At 46.1% G+C, this 25781-nt stretch overlaps 1 protein-coding gene across 2 annotated transcripts in view; it reads right to left on the bottom strand.

The window, feature by feature from the left end:
* Window positions 1-25781, bottom strand: part of LOC144817814 (uncharacterized) — a 91683-nt gene that overhangs the window by 38719 nt on the left and 27183 nt on the right. The window contains exons 2-3 of one of the 2 annotated variants that reach the window (XM_078674644.1): window positions 8052-8186; window positions 44-106 (exon numbers count right to left, since the gene is read on the bottom strand). In XM_078674644.1, the coding sequence (XP_078530770.1) occupies window positions 44-106; window positions 8052-8186 (198 nt within the window). The remainder of the gene's footprint in view (window positions 1-43; window positions 107-8051; window positions 8187-25781) is intronic. The other variant, XM_078674645.1, reaches the window with a different exon arrangement.

Raw genomic sequence — 25781 nt, 5'->3', positions numbered from 1 at the left:
GCTGCAGGATGAAGCATTTAAGGTATAAGTGGGATAACCTTGCCTTCAGAGTTTGGAGATTTGTGCTCGCCCAGGATGCTTCCCACTTGTCTCACTGGTGAGAGCTCTAAAAATAGAAAAAGAGAGAAAAAGTAATTCTATCATAACACGTTTCTTAAAGAAAACACAGTTTTTTTTCCAAATTGAGAGAAATTAAGAAGGCATAATGGACTAAAAAATGCCCACTGATTTTGTAGATTTCAACAAGCTGTTGTGACCTTATTGTGTGATCCTGCCTCATTGTGCATGAACATGTTGTTTTAACACTCCTTCTAAATGAGAACATTGTCCTCATGTTCTTTCTGCACAAAGGCAGATTGTCTAGGGTTCAGTAAAGGTGGGAAAGGTTTCACTGCGAACTGCGGCAGATGGGAAAAATGCTTAGTTTTGAGGACTAAGGCGCATGGGGATATAAAGCACTTCCTCGAAGGCGTCGGGATGTGCGCAAGTAAATGCCTTGTTAAAAGCCTGGGGGTGTAAAGTATTTACTTACTATCCATCAGGCCGGATGCAACAGATTATTACTCTACCACCAATGCGTCTAATGCGACATGGTTCTGTAGGCCTTTGGTCACTGTTTGTTGAGATAGATCAGGCTTGACAATTCACATCATGGGCACAAAACAACATGTATTTTTGTCTAATTACACTGCGGTTAGTTCAGTTCTGGACTATTTGATGCATATGGACACAGTTAGGCTGAACCTTGTTTCCTTCGAGGCTACTGAAATAGAGGCTGTCTAAGCAGCACAAGAGCACAGAATTCTAAAATCCCTCCGTGCATAGGGCTTACCAGCCCGGGCGCGCTAGAAGATGGGTCTATGATACAAGACTGCCCTTCACTTCACTGGTTTCTATTATCTCACAGGCTGGGGTGGGGGCATGTTTCGAAATCAATTTCTAGACTTTGACAAGACAGAAACGGGTGGAGTCAGAGAAGCAGCACAGTCCCCTTTTCTATCTTGTCAAAGGCTGAGGGTCGGACAAGCGTATCCAAGCTACCCCATCCTGTGACGTCATGAGAAAGCACGGGATAGGAAATAGAAGTAGTCTTCTGCAGACTATACTAATGGTGATACTTGCAGAGGCAGGCTGGTAGCTGCGCGATATGACGCGAGTTCTCTGAACATGCAAGGTTTGTATGGTGCACATTCAGTGATTACTTGCACCCAATGACAGTGTTTGGGGATTGGCACTCTTTTCCCTTCCCCGTCAGGCATTCAGTGTACAAAATATTTGCATAGTCTTAGCCTTTGAGTCCATACATGCCAACATTTCAGAAGAGATAAGCGAAAAAAAAAAAATATTTAAACCAGGTGAATATATTTCTCCCACTGAATTGTATTAATTTCAGGCAGGAGACATCTAAAACTAAGCTAATTTTTGTTTTCGAGGGAGTCTCCCGCCTGAATCTATTGGCATGTATGTGAGCCATCTTCAGATCCTACTTGGACCTCCAGTGGCATGGTCTTATTCGGACTCTTCGCGCAGCCCTGAGCAGATTGTACCTGTAGTGAACCAACAAGCAGGGCAGAACTGGGAACCCAAAGCGGCCCTGGCAATTTTCTCAGACCAGCCCCTGAGGCTGAATGCATGAAACTGAAAACCGCTGTGGATGAACAAGTCCCAATTGTCTAGGGTCACACGGGGCCTGTGATCACATGCTAAGTATAGCCGACCCCAGAGGATTGATTCTACACTATCTTTAGTACGTTAGTAGCACTCTGGTTATTGTAGTTTTAGTTTGTTTCAGTTTGTCTATAAGCACACCACATTACACCATGATTTTGTTCATAGCAGCTTGACGTTTGGAGGTCGAACACTTTGTGGTGGCATCCTTCAAAAAGTTGTGGGCATCTGCACCTATTTTTTTTTTAAGCAAGATATAAGCACTCCAATTAATTTTTCATGACTGCCCTATGGGGCCATCTAAAAGACTTGTGGCTTTTTAGCAAATGTATCTGCAAATTGTCATGTAAAAAGTACAATTTTACTGAATTTTTTCAAATCTTTCTTGAGAAGGACCTCCACAGATGCCTCGAAGGAAAATCGGACACGATTATTACACTCGCTCATTCACTGCAATTTAGGTCACTAATTTAAGCCCTACCAGTTTTAAATCTTACCAGCCGCCACTGCTGTGACCACTCACTTTGAAATCTAGCCCTTTCGACCTCCATCTTTGCTTAAAAGGGTAAAGGATCCCCTTCTGCCTTAGGAGTCAGAGGAATTCAGAGCCTCAACCAAAGGCAGATACTGAGCTTTCATCAACTCCTTCATAGGAAGAGCTGGGAAATACATTGGCACGCCCTTTTGATTTTGATGCAGTATGTGCAGCGGACACAGATTCAAACACTACACAGAGCATTTAGGTAGAAACATGTGAAAAATATATATTTAATTATTCACAAAAATGTGGCCAGGCCTTAATCTCACTGGAAACCGGTTGAAACTCACCTGTACTCCACAGAGAGGGAATAATGGGGCTCAAGTGAATGAAAAATATTTTTTAGGGAGAGTGAATTAATAGGCCATAAATATCTGAAGCATTTTAAAGGGTCTAGTAATGAGGGGGTGAAACATGTCTGATTTGATGTACAAGTGTTAGAACCCCTTACAAGACTTTGAATCGACTGAAGCCGCCTTTATAATTTCAGCAGAATCAGAGTGACATGCAAGTCCAAATAAAACTAATAATTAACATATCACCCAGCTTGATTTTAAGTTATGGACTTCTAACAGGCAGTGGTTACTGTAAAAGGTTTTGAAACAGTCTGTCTCCGTTGCCACAACATTACTACTCATGGTACAAAGTGTTGATCAACGAGTGTTTAATGTGACCCAGTAGCTGCATAGATTAACTGGTACAAAAACACACAGTCATTCTCTAATAGTGATGGGAACACGCAGTTGCAAGGCATTATTGAAAAAGTAGAAGGTACATTATGGCTTTCTCCCATAGTCTTGACCAAGAAAAAGACAGGTGAACTGAGAATGTGTGACCTAATGACATGCTAAGATCTGGACATTCTACTACAAAGACTTACATCAGCACATATTCCCACTGTTCGTTTCTGTTGTCCTGGACAGTTTCAGCTGTTGCTTTCCGCAAAAACACTGTGGTAGTCAGTTGGTGAACAACGCATGGGAGGTCCAGAAGCGACAGACTTTTTATTTTAGGAATTAGGGAAGGGTGCAGTGGATCATAGGGTTTGATGCCGCGGGTGATGTTCTGCAGCTTACATACTGTAAGCAGGGGTGAACGAAAGAGTGAGAAGGAAAGCAACACTGGGAAAAATAACGAATATCTTTGCAAGGCTGGCTTAAAATTCCCCTTTTCAGCAAGATGCAGCAAGGTTTTAAAACACTAAGAAGAAGTTGGACACTAATCGCAACATAGCCTGAGAAAAATGGGAATAATTTAGCACCGTTACTTAGGGGTCAGGAGGCAAGTTGTGTGGACAGGGGTTTGCACATCATAGAGGCAAACAGAAGAGGTCTTGGAAGGAATCTTGCAGCACAGTGGACATGCTGAGCAGACCTTTGCCCAACTTTGCAAGGGAAATAATTTTGAACCAACTAAGAAGACTGCAATAGAACAATGTACGTTTACTGTGGATTGCTGCTTTAATGTACAGAGGTTCTGTGGTGTGCTATGTAGCGCAGTTACTCTATTTGACTAACAGTCTATTTGTGACTGCAAACAAAACAATAATGATGTACCAGGAGTGGGTCAAAGGCTGTCAGAGTGAAATGCTCCGAGACGCAAGCACATGCGACGACTACAATGCGTCCAAAAACGCCTCCGCCCGGATGATCCTCAACATCCCCCGCCGCAGCCACACCTCCTCCCACCTGAGAGACCTACACTGGCTCCCTGTCAACAAGGGGATCACCTCTAAGCTCCTCACCCAAGCACACAAAGCTCTCCACAATACCGGACCAGCCTACCTGAACAACAGACTCAACTTCTACACCCCTGCCCGCCAGCTCTGCTCTGCTCTGCCAGCCTCTCCCTCGCCGCCGCCCCGCGCATCCAATCAACAACCTCCGGCGGCAGATCCGTCTCCTTCATCGCCGTCAAGGCCTGGAACACACTCCCCACCCATCTGCGGCAAACCCAAGACCTGCTCACCTTCAGGAGGCTCCTCAAGACCTGGCTCTTCGAGCAGTAGCAGCAACCCCCGCTCAGCGACTTGAGACCCTCACGGGTAAGTAGTGCGCTTTACAAGTTCTTTGATTGATTGATTAAAGGGAAGGTGTCTGTGATTCTCCTCGATTTGTTTGCGGCTTTCAATACTGTGAGTCACAGGGTCCTCATCGATTGTTTAGCAAACATCGGGATTCACACATCAGCTTTAGACCTCTTGCGCTCTTTTCTCTCCAACAGGGAACAGTAGGTTTGTCTTGGAGACTTCAGGTCAATACCCTATGCTATTTAATATTTATGTCGCCCCCTTAGTGAAACTTATTAAATCCTTTGGCTTCCCCACTATTGCTCACCTAGACGACACACAAATTATTGTGACCTTTCTAGATTATGTTGAGAAGGTCGCCAAGAGTTTCGGTAGCCAAGTGTATGAGGCTTGTCTTAAGATAAATTCCAACAAAACTGAGATTCTCCTCGTTGGCAAGGACACCTCGTTTTGGAACTCTTTTTGGAGGCCATAGTACTCTCCCTAGTCCACCACTGAAAATCAAGAATTTAGGGGTGTTCGATGCCAACCTTACTTTTAGAAACCAGGTCAGCAAAATTACCTCACCTTAACATTTCATTTTAAAACTGTTAAGGAAAATACTTTCTTTCATCCCTTCTGAACTACAAAAATCAGTTGTCATTGAATTAGTGTTGTCCAGGCAGGACTACTGCAAAGCTTTGTAGCAGGGACTTCATTTAGGCACTTAATAAACTCCAGCTTTTACAGAATGCTGCTACATGTCTCTTAAAGAATATGCCTAAATGTTACTGTGTCACATTCGTTAGTTGAGCTTAACTGGTTCCGAAGTAAGACCCAGGTGGCTTTTAAGGCTTTTTGTGAGGCCTATAAATCACCCCGGAGGGGGAACCGGGGGGGGGGGGGGTTGGGGGGGGGGGATTGGTCCAAACATTCTGCAGAAAAGTTGTAAGCGGTACATACCTAGAAGAAACCTGCACTCCACTGCATCCAAAGTTCTGGCAAAACCCAACTGTAATAAAGTCTCATGGGGAGGCAGGAGCTATGTGTACTCCACATGCAAGTTGTGGAACATACTCCCCCATGGAACTTAAAAATCAGTTGACCAAAATGATGATAACACCGGTAATAAACTACACGCTATCAATGCTACCACTTCCAATGACAGAGACATTTCACAAAAAATTGGACCAGCTCATAAACATCTTCCTGTGGAAAAACAAGAAGCCAAGGATAAGCCTACAAAAACTAAGACTGTCAAGAGACCTCGGAGGCCTCAACCTGGCGAACTTCAAGACATACCAGACGGCTTGTCTGGCGAGACAGGGTATCGCCTGGGTAGATGCCACACAAACGTACAGGCCAGTATGGCTGGAGGTCGAACAAGACATCCTAGGAGGACTCAAGCCAATAGCACTCCTAACAGCGAACCGGCACCCACTGAAAACGAGCGCCATACTAAAACACACCAGAGATGCCCTGCTGAAAGTGGACAGGCACATGGCGCAGAAACTGAAGGGCACTGCTTGGGAATCCATCTGGTTCAACACTAAAGTGACCTACCAAGGGGCGACACTGCACAATGATACGTGGATTGGAAAAGGTATCAGCACGCCCAGTCAATTGGAAACAAAGAAAAAACCGCTGACGTTCCAGAACGTGCAGCAGCTACATGACCTCCCGAACCAAGAGTTCTATAACTTCCTAAAAATTAAGACAGCAATAACAAAGGCTAACCTATGCGGAGGAGAGCCGGGGATCATCAAGTATCTGCAGCTCATCGACTCAGCAGGTCATCAAACGGCAAAAATCTATAAACTACTCAGCCCATCCAAGATGGCGCAGAACAAAAAAGCAACCAACACATGGGAAATGCGCCTGGGCAGGCAATTAAATGAAAAGGAGCGAGCGATAATGTGGAGTTCAGCGACAACAAACAAAATCACCCCACAACTAGCGCAAACAAAATACTGGCTGCTCCACAACGCATACTGGACGCCATCCAAACTCCACAAGGTCGGCATAGCAGACTCAGACAAATGCTGGAACTGTCTGAAAGAGGAAGGGACCCTCGAACACCTTATCTTCACCTGCGTGAAAGTCAGGAAGTTCTGGGCACAAATCAACACTTTCCTGAACGATATGCTCAAAACACATCTGGAGATCAGCTTCGTCAGCCTGGCGACTGAGCACCTAACAGCGAACCTAAAAAGTAAAGAAGAAAGAGAACTCCTAGACCTACTTCTCACAGCAGCCCTCAAAATGATCCTAACGAACTGGAAAAACACAGCCAAAGCAAGCTTTAAAACATGGATCAACTGGATTACCTTCCTGAGGGGAGCCGACAACATCACAGGCACCTTCTCGAAAGAACACAAAGCCAAGCTGCACATGTGGGACCCGCTTGATGAGCTCCTGAGGACGACCCAATAAAGGACAATCAAAGACAACTACGTGCGCACCCACCCCCCCCCCCCCCCCCTCTCTTTTCTTCTCCAGTGGAGGGAGAACAGTAGATATATATGACCGTCGTCTGTGTACCTATATCTGTATATATATATTTTTGTACGACCTTCTTTTGTATACCAATAAAAAATTTCTAATAAAAAAAAAAAAAAAAAATCAGTTGAATGTATCTAGTTTTAGAAAGCAACTTAAAACTTGATTTTTTTCAGTCTCTCTAAAACCGGATTTTTCAGTGCTAGTTACATGTTTTGAGGTCAGTGTCTTCGGGCCTTTGTGGCGCTTAACAAACCTACATCAATAAACTATGGAAAGGAGCCATGTTCGCAAAAGCCATTATAAGCAGCTAACTTGAGCCACTACAAAACCATATGCATAAGAAAAGCTGCACAACAACTTATGACTGCTTGTATTGACGTAATCATTAATGAAGACTACTGCAGAAATGTCCCTGGATTGTGGTGGATTTAAGGACTGAAAACTAACACTGCTCAATATGCATTTAATTATTACTAACGTCTAAACTACTTTATAAAAAATGGTGTCTGAATAAACGTCCGATGAATACATATTTGCTAAAAACTGATGTTGTTCGCTCCAGGCAAACTACTAAGCTGGTTTGATAAAGCAGAATGTAATGTTTTTCAATTTGTTTTCTTCCCTACTCAGTTCCACTGTGACCAGGTATGCAAACATTTTAATCTGAGGTATCACTTTTTGACTGTTTCTGGCTAAGATTAACCAGTAAGGTTCCATTCCAGTTTACCATCTTCTGGGAGTTATCGAAAGGCTCAAAACCATCCAATCTATAGTCTTACATCCATTAAAATCCTCCAGAGCTTAATCGATGTACCAGTTTAAAGCGGTAGACAGACAACTTTTATTAGCCTATGAATAATGATAAATATGTGAAATATAGGGATTCATTAGGTTTACTTCCTAATTTCCTAAGAACGCCACTGTCTTGTTCAAAGAAAAGGTTTTTGCTGGATGTGTGGGAACTAAGAGCATCATGGAACGAAAACAAGAATTGACTGAGTACAGAACTGTGCTGGCAAGGCTGTGAAAACTAGACATCTAATTTCTATTTGCCAAGAATTACTGGACAACAGAAGAAAATGGTTAGGCTCTTTACTCTAAGAAATGGAAACTGGTATTTAGGAAATAAGACACAACTTACTAATGTTGGTATGTATTAACTTGTTTTAGGAGTCTCAACCAACATGCATGATGCCCGGCTACATGCTTATTTAAATCCCTTTTTTGTATTATATATTATATAATCAGCAATAAAGATGTATCTTCTGTTGCCCTATTAATTCATGTGCTGGTGTTGTGTATGGGCATAACGTGCTAACTGGTCTTCTTGAATACCTGGGCAGGAGAGTCCCTCTTGTTCCACAGATGACCTCATATCCCAAGGCAGGGTAGCACTTGAAGGCCTTAATACCTCATCTTCATCCTCATCATCCTCCTCCTCCTTCGCCTCAAGCATCCCTAAAGAATAAACTTTACAAGGAAAATTTAATAAATAAATTGTTCTTTAAGGGCAACAGCATACCAAAGATGTTATTTTTTCACAATTCAAAATGAAATAAATGTTTGAATTCAATTCAAGTCACGATACAATTCATAAAGATGAGGCACAATGATTTTTCAGTAACAATGACTATGCCAGGAAAAGGTGGTAAGAAATTAACAAAAGTGCTTATCAGTTCACAGAAGTTCCCGTTCAACAAACAATTTGTGGTTAATTATATTTCTACTTAACCAGGACAACTGGAATTATGAGATCCTGCAGACACTGCATTTTCCACTGAATTATGTATTTGCAGCATATGCCATATAATCCTTCATCTGCCCATAATCTTCAGATTTTGACAAAAAAAAAATGTTTCAACTCAAAACAGCCCAAAAGTTACTAAAAAAGCACACGTTGCTACAAATGGAAGGCTCTGTGCAAAGGTTGACTGGTCACCTTTCTGCTGTATTTGAATGTTGAACTGCTACTTAGGAGGTGAAATATTTGCCTAAATAGTTTTAACATGTAATATTGTGTTGGACCATAGGTACATAGTTGTTTGGGGTAGACAGTTGGTGCCCCATAGCATTTTTCCACTAATCTGGAGACTCTGTCTATTCTGTTCACTTAGAGTGCTATAATATATGTTTTTTTACATGTGTCTTTTTTTCAGGTGCCTTTTGCATCCCGGCTATACTGAGGATTTGTATTTGGCAAATGAGGCTGTATTAATTCCAACCCTTATTCCCAATCATGTTCAATTCTTTTCTCATTTGTGTTTTCACTATTTAGACACTTTAGTTTTAATGCAGCAGCAACAACATTCATAAACAGGTCCTGAAGAAAGCAGTGGACAATCAGCCCAGAAGGCTGAAACATGTCGACCTTATCCTTAAGCAGTTATGTTTGAAAACTGTGTTTGCGCTGTTTTTATTAAGGATTACAATAGATATTCCAATAAAACTTCACTCTCTTGTAAATCCTTTTTTAATTTCACTGTCACACTATTGCACTGCACTCATCACTCCCACAAAGTATTTGTGATAATATCTATGTGTTTTGAGCCTGGTTTCGCTCGTCTCCTGGTTCCTCCCACATGACCTTTTTAAGACACATTCCACTAGGAATCCCTCTATGATCAAGAGAAACAGTGGATGGTAGGTTGGATACCCAGATGATGATACTGATCACTTCAGTGATTGATGGGAATCAGATTGTTTACAAGGGTCTCTTTACTCTGTAATTTCTTTCTGTAGCACTCTGACATATATGTTCAGAGACTTCTCCCCAGATAGGTAGCGGTTTGAGCAGACCCCCGGATTAGTTCTATGGTTGTAATAGTATTGTTTGGGGAAATAATCTGTGCCAGGTCTATAAAATCCCTTGGACATTCACGCCTCCACTGGTAAGAAAGTTAGTTAATACAGCCGTAAAGCCGGCCATGTTGTCCGTAGGGGCTGTCTAAAAAGCTGACAGGGTGTCACCTGAAAACCCTCCTTTCCATTGGTAAGCCAGCATTTACCATAAACGCTGATGCTACCCAATGGACAGGAGGGGCGGGTGAGGTTCCGTGAGAATCATTACGGTGTTTCGAGCATGAACCAATATGGGCAAATAAGGTATCTAAGAACCGTAAATAACGAGTTCAGTAAGTGTACGCGTTTTCGCTACACTACTCGGCAGGGTTCGCCTTATTTACGTGTTTCTTCATCTGAACCGTTGGGTTCCATTTTAGATACGGCATCCATTTTGTTTCTTGCCCTCACGTAGCCAGCGAGCAGGAAACTGTCCGCCTCGTGACCCTTTTGGTCCCAAGCCTTACGGAAGATGCATGTTCCTTTCATGCATCTTCTATGACTAGGGGAATGACACTGAAAAGGCAGATGGCTCCGCTTGAGGGTAATCTTCCCACGGAGGCCTATTGTTTCAGCCTTGCATGCGCTCGGCTTGAATGCTTTGATCCTGTGATTATGCTTTCCGATATTACCCTCACACTCTCTCCTCTACTGTTGTCTGACTTCCTTGCAGCTGTTCTTGTCTCTACCCTCATCCTTTTACAACTAGAGTGAAATATGCCTAATGGTGGGAAGATGTGCATTTACAGTTGGGAACCGGCAAACGTTATTATCAGTGTGTTCCGGGTTTCCGATGCCATGATTGAAGCTTTTGAAGTTTACTGTGGGAACTGAGTTGTAACCTTTTGTTCGTAGTGTTAGTCTATGTCGAAAACTAGTATAAAAGGAGCGACCCACATATGCAATTTGAAGCAGACTCTCAGAACTTACAATTCGTTGTACTTCTTGTGACTTTTGCCTCCCTGCAGTAATAAACGCTTATCTTTGACGCCGAAGGAAGTGTCCCGTGTCTCTGTCACTTGTGCGCCGAACAGGTATCCCATGAAGGTTATAGGTGTTGTTCCCTGGCACCGCTGGTTCTGTTAAAAGTCCAGTCCTTAAGTTGGCGCCCAACGTAGGGCGACATCAGCGGTACCGGTCCAAAGCCTGACGATCGTGAGGAACTCCGTGTGAAATCTCCGAGGAAAAGGTGCACCCCGCTTCATCGATCCTGTTGTCGAAATAAGTGGTCCGAAGATTTTTCCCGCGAAGATTCCCGTCTTCTGACGACTGCGACAGACCGATGCCCTGACTGTCGACCTGTTTCGGTGCCCGGCGTAGACCTTTCGTACAAGCGAGACGATAGACGGGCCTTCCTGGTGACGCCATTGTGCTCTCAGTTAAGTATTTTGGTGGGTCGCTCCCAGTGTCCTTAGTTGTTGTTGAGCTTATTGAAGCTTTGTTGTATGCATGGTTCCATTGCATTTGTGGTTCTTAGTGGTTATTTGACAGTTGCAATTGCCAAAAACCGAGGGTTTTGTGTTTCACGAAGATTTAGCACTTCGGTAACCCTTGAAGTTTGATACTAGGTTAGTGTGCACGATGCCTAGCCATAGTGGTTTTCTTGGTTTCTTCAAATGTTGCGCAATGGATTCCCGGTTGGAGGACTCGTGTCCGATACCTCCAGTTGGAACTCCGATATATGAGCTCTATAGCCGACACGGTGTGGGCCCTATTATATATAATAAATACTGGGTCCGTTACACGAAAAAGGATGGTGTCCTTAGTTGGCCACCACATGGAAGTTTTGATCTCACGATCTTAGATAATCTTGAAGCTAAATTGTTTAAAAAGAAAGCTAGGCCAGCTATGTTTGATTCCTTCCGGTTGTGGCGTAAAGAGGCCAAGCAGAAAGAAATCAAACAGTCTAAAAAGAATAAAAAAGATGGTATGGCTCCGATAATGCAACTTGTACGACAATGTCAGCGAGATAGAGAAGAATCAGAAATTGAAGTTTCTACTAGATTACACCACATGAGGATAGACAAATGTTATCCGGCTTTACCAGCCAGTCCAGAAAGAGGAGGACCCTAAGGAGGATCCCCTGTTAACGTATTTCATGAACTCGCCACCTCCATATGCACAGGGTGCTACGGCTCCTGTTGTTCCTCCTGTAGTTCCTCCAGTAGTCCCTCCTGTTGTTCCGGCAGTTACTGGCCAGCCTGTTGCTGGTCCTGTATCCGTCCCTCCTACAGCTCCCGTGCCTTTACCTCCTCAGCCTCTTATCACTGCTCCTCCGACTACCTTGCCTGCTCCGACTATGCCTACCTTCACTTCTAATATGGTCGCTCCTGTTCTTCTTTCTTCTTCTCCTTCTGTTCGTAATCGAATCCCTAACGCTGTTGCTACCCTTTATTCACCGCTTACTGGTCAGTTATTTCCGTCGGACCTTTCCGAAACTCCCCAGAGACGGAGTCAGATCCCTAGTGGAAGGGAAAAAGAGACGTTAGTGACTATGGCACATAGATGGGTAAGACACCCTGCTAACTACACTCCACGCATGGTTTTCGACACGTTTTCTCAGTTTAATGAGCCTACGCAGAGATTCGTGTTTGAAGAAATGTGTAACTTTTTGAGGGAAGAATGGTATAATAATGATGTAGATAATGTACCGCCCGATATAACTGAGCTTCAGAGTCAATTTTCGAATGGTATGATTGTAGGTGGAGATGTACGACGTGCCTTAGAGCGATTGTTAGCTCATAGGTCAACAGTGCCTTCTCAAGTATCGTTTGATGATGACTCTGAGAATTGGAAAGCGGCTCCTGGTCAGTATCCTATGAGAGAGGTTCCGCCACTTTGGGTGCCTGGTGATCCTGGTGCTCACCCTCCGGTCTTACCGCACTTTCGAAGAGTGTGGATACACCTCCCATGGAAACGATCAGAAGTTTTGCAAGTAAAGCAATCTTTGCCTGATCCACGTAAGAATCCGGCTGGTTATTATAAGGAACTATCCCAATTGGTGGAAGCCTCTGTTATGAACCTTGCCGATATCGACATGTTGTTTGGTAATGTTGTACCACAACCAGTTTGGGCGAAAATTCGCCAAGCAAATCACGCAAATGAGTTAGGTGGTGATTGGGCTGCACTAATAGCGGCTGATGCATTACAGGTTGGTGCGGCTAAGCCTGAGCAGTTGATTTTAGATTTACCTCAGATTTACCTCAGAAAATCATTACACTTATGAAAACTCTCATGCCAGCGATGAGGGTGAACTGGGATAAATTATCAGCTTGTAAGCAAAAGAAAGACGAGAGTGTCTCGGATTTCTTTACAAGGTTTGAGGAAGCGTTTGTCGACCACAGCGGTCAGGACATGGGCTCCGAAGGAGGTCAGCGGTTATTTGTCGACAAGTTCGTGTCGAATTTGTTGCCTGAGCTATGCAACAAATTGAAGAATTCAGAAAGTGCATGGGCTGTTTCAACTACCGCACAGATATTAGCGACGGCTCAATACTATGAGAATAGGGAAAAGGAAGACGGTGATCGTGCAGATAAGAAAACGAAGGACCTCAAAACAAAGGTTTTGTTGCAGCAAGCGTATCCTCCGCGATCAAATCAAAATGATTCGCAACAGCAGTATCGACCACGAACACAGCCCAATCGGATGCAGCCATGCTCTGACAACTTTGACTATAGATCTTCACTTGGGTATAATCAGTGCGCATATTGTAGGCGGGAGGGCCATATCGAATATGATTGTCCTGCTCTACGTGATCGCCTTAATGGTGTGTCGACTAGAGGGGGTCGTGGTGGCCCCCAACAGTCTTTTCGAGGTAGAGGCCGTGGTAACGCCCAAAGTCAGAACGAGCGCCCTCTTAATTCATCGGACGCAAATAATTGTTTTGATCAGCGCAATATGAAGTCCGATAGATCGGCACAGTACCATGTGGACGATTATTACACGTACCATGAGATTGTGTCAGACGACCGTTACTAGGACAGCCATCGACAAAGAGAGGGAGTAGTGTCAGTTCCGGTTGATCAGAGAGGGCCTTACGTTGCAGTTGCCACATCTGGCGTCGTTGAGCCTTTTCTGTTAGACACTGGTGCAATGAAAAGTTCCATCATGCATTCAAAACTCCCTGGCGCACCTTTGTCCGGCTTAACAAATGTTTCCATTGGATTCTCTGGCGCCCCGGTTAGCAATCCTGTCTCCAGCCCTTTGCCCCTTACTATTGGTCCTCGTGAGCTGGAGGCTCCATTGATTCTATTTACTGGTTGTGGTGAGAATCTCTTGGGTCTGGATTTGTTAAAACGGTTATATGCGACTTTGTATTGCTCTCCTGAGGGAGTGGAGCTTACATTAGGTCGGAGAGTAATTTCTCCTATGTACTTATCGATCGATAAATTCCCACCGGAATTGAGCTCCCTTCCTGCGTCTCTATGGGCCACGGGTCCCAATGATGTGGGCCTATTGGACATCCCTCCTTATGTGATCCAATTAAAACCGAATGTACGACTGCCACGTATACCTCAATATCGTATCTCTCTTGATGGTGAGCGAGCGCTATTGGCGATTGTTCACGACTTGATCCAAAAGGATGTCATTGAAGAGACTCTGGGAAATGTGTGTAACAGTCCTGTGCTACCCGTTTTAAAACGAACTGATCCATCTAAACCTCCTGTGTATCGCTTCATAATCGATCTAAGAGAAGTGAATAAAATTGTGGTTCCACAGTTTCCCGTGGTACCTGATATCACGGCTTTGTTGACCCTGATTCCAGCCTCTGCCTCCTGGTTCACGGTGATCGATCTAAAGAATGCTTTCTTTAGCATCCCAATCGCTGAGGAAAGCAGAGACCTATTCGGATTCACATTAGGTGGTCGCAGTTTTAGGCTAAAACGCGCTCCACAGGGCTACTGTGAGAGTCCGTCAATCTACAGTCAAGCACTTAAAAGTCAGCTTGATGCCTTTGTGTTACCGGCAGGTGCGGCTTTGATTCAGTATGTTGATGACCTATTAGTAGCTGCAGATACTGAGATTATTTGCAGAACTGCTACCGTTTCGTTGTTACACCATTTGTGTGACTTACATCATAAGGTGTCACCTTCTAAGCTGCAATATTGTTGTCAAGAAGTAACCTACTTAGGTCACTTATTGTCAAAAGAAGGGAGAAGGTTGACCCCAGAGAGAATTGCAGCGATTGCTCGAATGACTGTGCCAAGAACTCAGAGAGATGTACGTGCCTTTTTAGGTATTACGTCATACTGCAGACAATGGATCCCAAATTTTTCATTATTGGCGAAACCATTGTTAGCTCTCACGTGCAAGGATGTCCCGACTCCTTTGCCTTGGACTGAAGAGTGTCAGAAAGGGTTTTCTGAATTACGTGATGCGTTGTGTTCGGCTCCTGTGTTAGGGACTCCTGACTATAGTAAGCCGTTTACACTATACGTTCACGAAAGGGATGGTTGCGCGTTGAGTGTTTTGACGCAACACTTTGGCGATAAGCAACGACCATGTGCATATTTTTCCTCGACCTTAGATCCAGTGGCTAGAGCATTACCGAGTTGTTTAAGAGCGACAGCAGCAGCTGCGGTATCCATTCGACAGTCTGCTGGTTTGGTCATGAATAACATGCTTACGGTAATGGTTCCACACGCAGTCGATACTCTCTTGAACCGGACAAAAACTCAGCACTTGACAAGTGCAAGGTTGTCTGGCTACGAGCTGACACTCTTGGCAAGTCATATACGGATAAGACGCTGTAACGTGTTGAATCCAGCAACGTTGTTGCCGATTGGCATGGAATCAGATGATGTAGCACCGCATGACTGTTATTTAAGAACCGAGGAGGAGACAAAAGGTCGTATCGACCTGAAAAACACTCCGTTGGTAGATCCCGATGGTACTTTGTATGTGGATGGTTCGTGTTATAAGTTGCCAAATGGTGATGTAACGACTGCGTATGCTGTAGTGACGTTGAGTACGGTTGTGGAAACTGCGAGATTGAGTCAGAATTCGGCCCAAGCGGCCGAGTTAATTGCATTGACGAGAGCGTGTGTGCTGTCTGGGGGAAAACGGGTGAATGTGTTTACCGACAGCCAGTATGCATTTGGTGTGGCGCATAGTTTTGGGCGTTTGTGGAGAGAACGTGGATTCTTTACGTCACATGGCACGAAGATTCAGCATGGACAACTTGTGAATGATCTTTTGGAAGCACTTACGTTGCCAACAGAAGTGGCAATAGTTAAATGTAGTGCGCATCGGAAAGTGACGGATGATGTTGGCCGTGGTAATGCGTTTGCGGATGAGACTGCCAAGAAGACTGCTAGAGATTTGACAAACCGAATGTATGTTGCAAGTCCAGTGAGATGGCCGGCAGAATCTAGTATTCGTGAGGACACAGTTGAGAGTGTGAAGGAGATACAGAATGAGGCTACTGAAATGGAAAAGACTCGATGGAAAGAAAGCACTGGGAAGTTAGACGAGACTGGATGTTGGGTTGATTTGTCAGAAAAACAGAGATGGATGTTACCGGATGCGTATGTACTTGCTGTTGTTACGATGGCTCATGGCACAGCACATATTAGCTCGAAAGGCATATGTAAGTTGTTGTCTCCTGTATGGAAGAATGATGGGATCAGTAAGTGTGCGGAGAGAGTGGTCAAGAATTGTATGGTGTGTCTGATGTATAACCCTGGTAAGGGCACTCCCACTCCACCTGGTCATTTCGCTCCCCCTACGTATCCATTCGAGGTTATTCAGTTAGATTTCATCCACATGGAGAGATGCAACAATTTGAAATATGTCTTAGTTGTGGTTTGTGCATTCTCCAGATGGATTGAAGCTTACCCTCTTAAGGATAACACTGCCCTATCCACAGCAAAAGTTCTGCTCAGAGAGTATTTTACTAGGTATGGAATGCCTCGGGTTGTATGGTCGGACAACGGAAGTGAGTTTGTGGGAAGTGTGATGAAGAGCGTGTGTCGTGGTCTTGGTATCAATCAAAAATTCCACAGTGCCAATCATCCACAATCAGCGGGTTTGGTAGAAGGATACAACGGTACCCTGAAACTAAAACTTGCAAAAATTCAGGCAACTACTGGCTTATCATGGCCTGACGCTCTGCCCCTAGCTCTTTTATCGACAAGGGCGACCGTGCACTCTCGAGTAGGGCTTAGCCCATATGAAATTGTGTTCGGTCGACCTGCTAATGTTTGGGGGGTTCCGAGGCCTAAAGAGTTTGATAGGATTGAATATCCAATGTTGATTGATTATCTTTATGATCTGACTGCTAAATTGAGTTTGATTCATCAACAGGTCTTTGAGGCACTACCAGCACAGACAGAGGGTCCTGGTCACCGGCTCCAACCCGGTGAGTGGGTACTTACCAGGAATTTCGGCCGAAAACGGAATCTAGAGCAGAGATTCGTGGGTCCCCATCAAGTGCTACTTGCAACGAGGACAGCAGTCCGGCTGGAGGGGAGAAAGAACTGGGTTCATGCAACCCACACCAAGAAGATACCGCTTCCTCTACCAGTCGATACATGGGTGAAAAAGTCAAGTCAAGTCATTTGTATAGCGCGCTACATACCCAGAGGGTCTCAAGGCGCTTGAAGAGGGGTGGGGAGTTACTTGTCGAATATCCACGTTTTGAGTTGCTTTCTGAATGCTAGGTGGTTCTGAGTAAGGCGAAGGTGAGTGGGAAGTGAGTTCCAGGTTTTAGCTGCTAGGTAGGAGAAGGATCTACCTCCCATGGTGGTTTTGTTGATGCGAGGTACAGTGGCAAGGGCTTGGTTGGAGGATCGTAGCTGGCGGGAGGGGGTGTAGAAGGATAGTCGTGTGTTGAGGCATTCAGGTCCGATTTCGTAGAGTGCTTTGTGTGCGTGGGTTAGAAGCCGGAAAGTGATCCTCTTATTGACGGGGAGCCAGTGGAGGTTTTTCAGGTGATCAGAGATGTGTTCTTTACGCGGGATGTCTAATATGAGCCTGGCTGAGGCGTTCTGGATGCGTTGTAGTTTTTTCTGGAGTTTTGCGGTGGTGCCGGCGTAGAGGGTGTTTCCGTAGTCCAGTCGGCTCGTGACCAGAGCGTGGGTGACTGTTTTTCTAGTTTCGGTAGGGATCCAGCGAAATGTTTTTTTGAGCATGCGAAGAATGTTGAAGCAAGATGAAGAAACGGCGTTGACTTGTCTGTTCATCGAGAGTGAGGAATCCATGATGACGCCCAGGTTCCGTGCGTGGTCCGTCGGGATGGGTGCTTTTCCAAGGGCCTCTGGCCACCAAGAGTCGTCCCAGGCGGAGGGGGAGGTACCTAAGATGAGGACTTCTGTTTTGTCTGAGTTCAGTTTCAGACGGCTGTGCTTCATCCATTCGGCTACTTCTTTCATTCCTTCGTGTAGGTTGGTTTTGGCCGTGTTAGGGTCTCTGGTGAGTGATAGGATCAGTTGGGTGTCGTCGGCGTAGGAGATGATGTTGAGGTTATGTTGGCGTGCGATGGCCGCGAGGGGGCTCATGTAAACGTTGAAGAGGGTGGGACTGAGTGAGGACCCTTGAGGTACGCCGCAGATGACTTCAGTAGCCTCTGACTTGAATGGTGGAAGGCGGACTCTCTGGGTTCTTCCGGAGAGGAACGAGGTGATCCATTCCAGTGCTTTTCCTTGGATTCCGATGTTTTTGAGGCGCTGTAGAAGGGTGCTATGGCAGACTGTGTCGAAGGCTGCGGAGAGGTCGAGGAGGATGAGGGCGACTGTATCTCCATTGTCCAGTAGAGTTCGAATGTCGTCTGTTGCTGCGATGAGGGCGGTTTCGGTGCTGTGCTTGGCTCGGAAGCCGGACTGTGAGGAGTCGAGGGATTTGTTGGTTTCGAGGAATGCGGCGAGCTGGTTGTTGACACCTTTCTCGATGACTTTGGCCGGGAATGGAAGGAGTGAGATAGGGCGATCGTTTTTGAGTTCGGTGGGGTCAGCTGTGGGTTTCTTCAGGAGGGCGCTGACTTCGGCATGTTTCCAGCTTTCCGGGAAGGTTGCGGAGTTGAGGGAGCAATTGATGACGTCTCGGAGGTGCGGTGCAATAATGGAGTCTGCTTTGTTAAAGATGTGGTGAGGGCAAGGGTCTGTGGGGGATCCTGAGTGGATAGAGTTCATCAGACGGATGGTGTCCTCAGTGGAGATTGGCTTCCAGTCATTGAGGATGTTCAGGGGGGGTGGGGGTCCTGCAGGGGATTGAGTGGGTTGGTCTCCGGGTTGGTTGTCGAAGCTGTTGTGGATGTCTGCAATTTTGTTGTGGAAGAATGAGGCTAGGGAGTCGCAGAGGGCTTGAGAGGGGGTGATGTCGTTGGAGTTGGCTGAGGGGTTGGTAAATTCCTTGACGATGTTGAATAATTCCTTGCTGTTGTGGGCGTTGTTATCTAGACGGTCCTTGAAGGCTGCTTTCTTGGCATTTCGGATTAGTTGGTGGTGTATGCGGGTGGCGTTTTTGAAGGCGTCCTTGGTGCTGGTGGTTGGGTCTTTTTTCCAGGCCTTCTCGAGGGAGCGACAGAGTTTCTTGGATTTCTTAAGGTCATCGTTGAACCAGGAGGCCTTCTTGCTGCCTAGTTTGATTTGTCGTTTTTTCAGTGGTGCTAGGATGTCGGCGCTGTTGGATAACCATTGGGTGAGGTTGGTGGCTGCTTGGTCTGGGTTTGAGGAGTGGGCGGGGGGCTTTTGAAGAAGCGATGAGGAGATCTGGTCGATGGTGATTTTGTTCCAGTTTCTTTGCAGAGTGGGTTGGGGGTGGTTGTTGGATGTGGGCTTGTTGTAGGTGAAGTGAACGCAGCTGTGGTCAGTCCAGAGGAGAGCTGTGGTGTGGCTGAAGGAGACATGTTTGCTGGAGGTGAAGATAGGGTCGAGTGTGTGACCTGCGATGTGGGTGGGGGTAGTGACAAGTTGTTTAAGTCCGAGGTTTGCGAGGTTGTCCAAAAGGGTGGTGGTGTTGCGGTCGTTGTTCTTTTCAAGGTGAAAGTTGAGGTCTCCCAAAAGGATGTAGTCCTCGGAGGGGAGCGCGTGTGGAGTGATGAAGTCCGTGATGTCTTCACTAAATTGTGCGCGGGGTCCTGGTGGCCTGTAAAGGAGGGTGCCTCTGAGTGTGGTCTTGGGGTCGATGTGGATCTGGAAGTGAAGGTGTTCAGAGTTGGCGAGATTGACGTCTGAGCTGGTTGAGATGCGGATGGATTTCTTATGGACGATAGCGATGCCTCCTCCTGTGTGGCCGGTACGGTCCTTGCGAGTGATCTTATAGCCTTCCGGGATGGCAATGGTGATGTCTGGGGCTGAAGAGGCATTCATCCATGTTTCTGTTAGGAAGGCGACGTCCGGAGAGATGGTGTCGAGTAGATTCCAGAGGTCAATGGCGTGTCTGTGGACCGAGCGGGTGTTGAGCAGGATGCATTGTAGGTGGTTGGTGTCAGATCTCAGTTTGGTGTTAGTGGATGAGGAGTTGTTCTTGGTGACGTCGAACTTGCAGGAGTAGCAGGAAAAGGGGCCATGGGTGTGTCCAGGAGCAGCTTGGACGCAGGTGAGGGAGCGGCCGGGGTTGAGGGCTAGGAGGGTGGTGGCCTCGTAAGTAATGCGGGAGGGGTGGACTTTACGAGGACCAGGGGCTTTTCATCGTCTCAGACTGATGTTCCGCTGCAATTTGTGCCATTTGGTGATGCTCAGTTAATAAAGAACAAATCAGTGCAATCAGACAATCATGTTGAATCATCAGAAACTTTGACTTCGTCATCAGCATTGGAGAATTCAAGCTCTGAACCGTTACCTGAACATTCGAATACTGTTTCATCATCAGAACAATTGTTTGAAGAGCAGACTCAACCTGGGAAAAGTCGATATTTCCTTCGACCGCGCGATAAGGACAAATAAAAGAGTTCTATTTTTTTTACTCCCCATTTTTGATTTTACAGTATCACGTACTGTTGCTATGAACATTGTGGACATTTTATATTGTGTTTATCTTATCTCTTCATGCAGCTAAGAGACTATTATTGAATTAAAATAATTCATTTTCACCTATCATCTGGGTTGGCCGTAGGGCCGTGCGGGTACTTCCTTCTGTTTAGCAGCTATCGACACTAGGTCGGTTTCGTTTGTCGATTTCTGGGAACTCCTGGGAATTGGCAATCGCTACTCAGAACGAAGTGCGTCAAGAACGTCACGGACGGTTTTTAGAGGATGGACTTCTCGAAGCTGTCGGAAAGAGAAAATGTCGGCGCAAAGATCAATAGTGTTTTGCACAAAATGTTTTCTATTTCAAATCTGTATGTTGTTCCTAACTGTTTCAATGCTCCTGGTGGGTGGAGTATATTTTGGGATTCAATTACTATTGCCCTCCATTTCACCTACTCCTCCTTTCGATAATCTGAATGTCGCTTCCACTGTTTCTCCACATTCCTTTCATCTTCTGCCCCAACATGAACAAATCAGACGTGCTGAATTTAAGAACAATTCCTTCGTTCAACTCCTGCATCAGCATCAGTTGGTGGTTAATACTACTAATTGTTGGGTGTGTGGGTTAATGCCACATACCATGGATAGGGGTATTCCGTACTTGGTTCTTCCATATAGTTCCCAAGGGTCAGCACGAGCATTTCAAATTATGTTCCGTAGTGCACTAGATTGCTACCCCCATCGAGAGCCACGCTCAGCAAGTTTTGGTCCTGGTCCGTACCACAAGCCTCTGGCGACAGCGATCGCTGATCTAGAAAGAGACATTTTTGACGCATCACTTATCCCAGAGGAGGAAGTACAGGCCTATAAGTACCTTAGCGAAGCGGAGTACAGTATATCAGTGGGTGATAGACAGCTTAAAAGCTCGTCTCCAATATGGATTGTACCTCACATGGGCCATTTCTGTCTGCAGGGTCAGGGCCGAAATCCGAGAGCTCATCTTGGGAAGAGTGCTTGTGTAGATACTTATGTGTTACCAATGCTCTCTTCCCCTGTCTTCCTGACTGCCAAGGGTACCTATTTTGTATGTTATGATCGCGCATATACGTGGTTGCCCCATGACTTCTCGGGTACGTGTTATATCGCGAATCTTTTGCCACCGACTTTTACTGTTGCCTCAGATTACCACAAGAGAATTGTGAGAGGTGTCATTAGTAAAGAAGATACTTCCGGTCAAGAAGCAGGAGACTTCTTTAAGGGTTTCCTTCCGTTTTGGGGCCCTATGGTTAATAGCAGGAATCTGAGACAGTTAACTCGCGTGGTAGAGTCGACTGCCAATATAACTGCAAGTGCCCTTGGTAAACTGACAGCAGAACTTCAAGCGGATAGGCTTATGACGTTGCAGAACCGTATGGTTCTAGATGTAGTACTAGCAGATAGGGGAGGAGTCTGTAAGGTCATCCATTCGAGTTGTTGCATATTTATACCAGATAATGCTCCAACTGTCTTTCAAGCCATCACAAAGTTGCATAAGATCTCCGAGTCCATACACATGGACGAGGGAGATTGGACGCTACTAGGATGGTTTTGGGGTCTAATGTCGACGTGGGGTTGGAAAATTCTAATGGTCATAGGGGTTGTTGTGGCGTTCCTATTCACATGTTGTCTTTGTGTGCAGTGTGGTCCTGCCTTATGTGGCCTCTGTGCTACTACGTGTATAAGACGCCCACTTGTTACCAAAGAGGCATTGATGGATAAAATAATGTTCCAACAACATCTGAATGACCTGATAAATATCGAGATCGACTCTGACTTCGATTAATTCTTGCCTACATGAGGGCAAAAGGAGCGTCTGAGGTTCCGTGAGAATCATTACGGTGTTTCGAGCATGAACCAATATGGGCAAATAAGGTATCTAAGAACCGTAAATAACGAGTTCAGTAAGTGTACGCGTTTTCGCTACACTACTCGGCAGGGTTCGCCTTATTTACGTGTTTCTTCATCTGAACCGTTGGGTTCCATTTTAGATATGCCATCCATTTTGTTTCTTGCCCTCACGTAGCCAGCGAGCAGGAAACTGTCCGCCTCGTGACCCTTTTGGTCCCAAGCCTTACGGAAGATGCATGTTCCTTTCATGCATCTTCTATGACCAGGGGAATGACACTGAAAAGGCAGATGGCTCCGCTTGAGGGTAATCTTCCCACGGAGGCCTATTGTTTCAGCCTTGCATGCGCTCGGCTTGAATCCTTTGATCCTGTGATTATGCTTTCCGATATTACCCTCACACTCTCTCCTCTACTGTTGTCTGACTTCCTTGCAGCTGTTCTTGTCTCTACCCTCATCCTTTTACAACTAGAGTGAAATATGCCTAATGGTGGGAAGATGTGCATTTACAGTTGGGAACCGGCAAACGTTATTATCAGTGTGTTCCGGGTTTCCGATGCCATGATTGAAGCTTTTGAAGTTTACTGTGGGAATTGAGTTGTAACCTTTTGTTCGTAGTGTTAGTCTATGTCGAAAACTAGTATAAAAGGAGCGACCCACATATGCAATTTGAAGCAGACTCTCAGAACTTACAATTCGTTGTACTTCTTGTGACTTTTGCCTCCCTGCAGTAATAAACGCTGATCTTTGACGCCGAAGGAAGTGTCCCGTGTCTCTGTCACTTGTGCGCCGAACAGGTATCCCATGAAGGTTATAGGTGTTGTTCCCTGGCACCGCTGGTTCTGTTAAAAGTCCAGTCCTTCACGGGGCTTACAGTACCCTTTTTCTAACAATATCTCTCACAGGGCGTGGCAGCTTCGCTGCTCCGCCCACGCGAGACCTAAAGATGCTAAGGCACTTGTCAAAATAAATCCCCTTCAAACTGGAGTACCAGGGAGTCATTGAACCCAGAATCTCTCAAATGACTAATGCCCAACGCATTAAACCGCTTTATGATTTAATACGCAGTGATATTTTTCCACTACATATTGGACATCAGAAAACAGATACACTCTGATCATTACAATCAGACTTGCTCGAAACACGCCACTTACATGTGTCAATTATAAAAACGTAGTCAGACGTATTATGCTTGGGGCACCTGGATTTACTTACACTACCTTTAATGAAAGCGAAACAGTATATATATCGCATTTAAATTTGAATGCGGAAATGCGTTTTGCTTCCACTGAGAACATACTCACTGCTGTGTAGATGGCCATCCTTAAAGAATAGCCACTTGCACATCGTAAACACATTATTGTTGTTTCTTCCGTGCCGGACTTAGAGGCTGTCATAAAAGCTTACATTTCAAACGCTCCAGCACTTCATACTAGATCCCTACAGTGGGTCACATCTTTAACAGTGGTTGATGAAGACTTTCTTCGACCCCTCTTTACAAACACAAGAATTTCTGCTGTATGAATATGTTTATCCCATGCTATCTACGGTTTTGTGTCTTTTTTTTTTTTATTTAAATTTGTTTTTATTGTTGCGGTAAAGTATCTCAATACAGCATAAACAGTCCGCCGACGTGGCCTCAACATTCAGCCACGATCAGCTATGTGTGCAACATTTTCTTGCTATATAGAACTGGTACACATAAACATGACTTCGACGAGTCTGTGCATTATAATCACATAAAGGCTCCTGCAGGCTGAGCGGTGATGGGACGGTATCGCCATAGGGGCGATGAAGAAGATCAAATGGGCACTCTCATGCCATAACAGCGCAGGATCTGGATCTGTACCGTGCACATAATAGTGTTACCAGTAAACAGGGGGGTAACAGAACTGTGGGAGGGAAGCATGAAGGCGTTAGCAGGGTCTAGGTAGAGGGAGGACGGCAGCGGATGTAAAGGCGGGGGGGGGTGGGGTGGGGGGAGAAGCCCACAGATGGCCGGACATGCAGGAGGTTGCCCATGACGTAGGGGGTTAACGGGGTCCGACTCTGGGGTGACTCACGTCAGGTGAAGGCTACTGGTCTCCTTGGGTGGGGGGAGGGGAAGGGTCAGGCGGGTCACCAGCCTGCGTGGACTGGCGGAAGCTGTGAAGAAGCATGGCCCATTCCATGGAGATGGGAAGTTTGCGCGCGCCCTTGGCTTCTTCCTCCCTTAAAGCGTCTTCCTCCGCTGCCGCCCATTTGCTAACCGCCCCTTTCCATTGTGCTATGGGGGGACCCTCTGGGGATCGCCAGCGCATGGTTATACATCTATTGGCTAGTAGGAGCGCTAAGGACACGAAGCGCCGTCGCACCGGTTCACGCTTAGAGATGTGGAGGATGCCTAATGCACTAGTCTCCCAGGTGGCTAGTGTAGTGAGTCCCGTGAGTGCCCGTAGTGTGTCGTGTACCCCCTGCCAGAATGGCTGAAGATTGGGACAGTCCCAGAACATGTGACGGAAGTTCGCAGCTGGGATGCAGCATCTGGGGCACAGGAAGGGCGTGGAGGGGTAGAACTTCTGTAATCGCGCTGGGGTGAGATATGCCCTGTGTAATATATAATATTGAATATTTTTGAAGCGGGCGTTCCTAGAGACGCGTTTAGGGGCCTCGAGAGCTTTAGTCCACTCTGAGTCGTGCAAAATACGGCCTATATCCTCCTCCCAAGTGGCTCGTAGGGTCGCCAAGGGGGTGTATGAGAGTTCCCGGATGGATTTGTAGAGCCATGTGACCAGGTGGCGACCCACCCCCATATGTAGAATAGTATGTATTACTGGATGCGTGTCTGGCTCGCCATTCTGAAGATTGAAATGGGGTCGGTATCCGTCGAGTAATTGTCTATACCTAAGGAATTGGCCTGGGGAGAGCCCGTACTCTGCGATCAGGCGGTCCAGCGGTTTCAGTTGACCCTCCTCGAAGAGTGATTCCAGGTCTGTGATACCACAGCGGGACCAGTCGGCGAGCAGTGGGGCCGCAAAGTAGGACTCCTGCTTGGGGCCGCCTATTAACGGCAGCAGCGGGGAGTATGGGGGCCTAGCGGGGGATAGCCGGTGTATCCGCAGCATACATCGGCGCGCGATCGTCACCTGAAGGGGGTAAGTGCGCCGTGGCTTGGTGCCCGGAAGGAGCAGACGGGTGAGTTCCGGGGTCGTGATTCTACCAGTAGGAGTAACCGTTTCCTGAGGGTAACGGTCCGCTGTCCAGTAGGACAGCCACTGGAGCTGTGCTGCGAGGAAATATGCCTCGAAGGATGGAGCTCCGAGTCCCCCCTGTGTTGTGGGGAGTTGAAGAGTTTTCAGGGCGACTCTGTGGCGGCCGGCTCCCCAAATGAGAGTTCCCAAGAGGGAATCAACGTCGCGAAAGAAGGACCTGGGTGGTATCACCGGCAGGTTTGTGA

This window comes from Lissotriton helveticus, chromosome 2_1, assembly GCF_964261635.1.
Source record: "Lissotriton helveticus chromosome 2_1, aLisHel1.1, whole genome shotgun sequence".
NCBI classification, from domain to species: Eukaryota; Metazoa; Chordata; class Amphibia; order Caudata; family Salamandridae; genus Lissotriton; species Lissotriton helveticus.
This window is presented reverse-complemented; position numbering and strand designations above follow the sequence as displayed.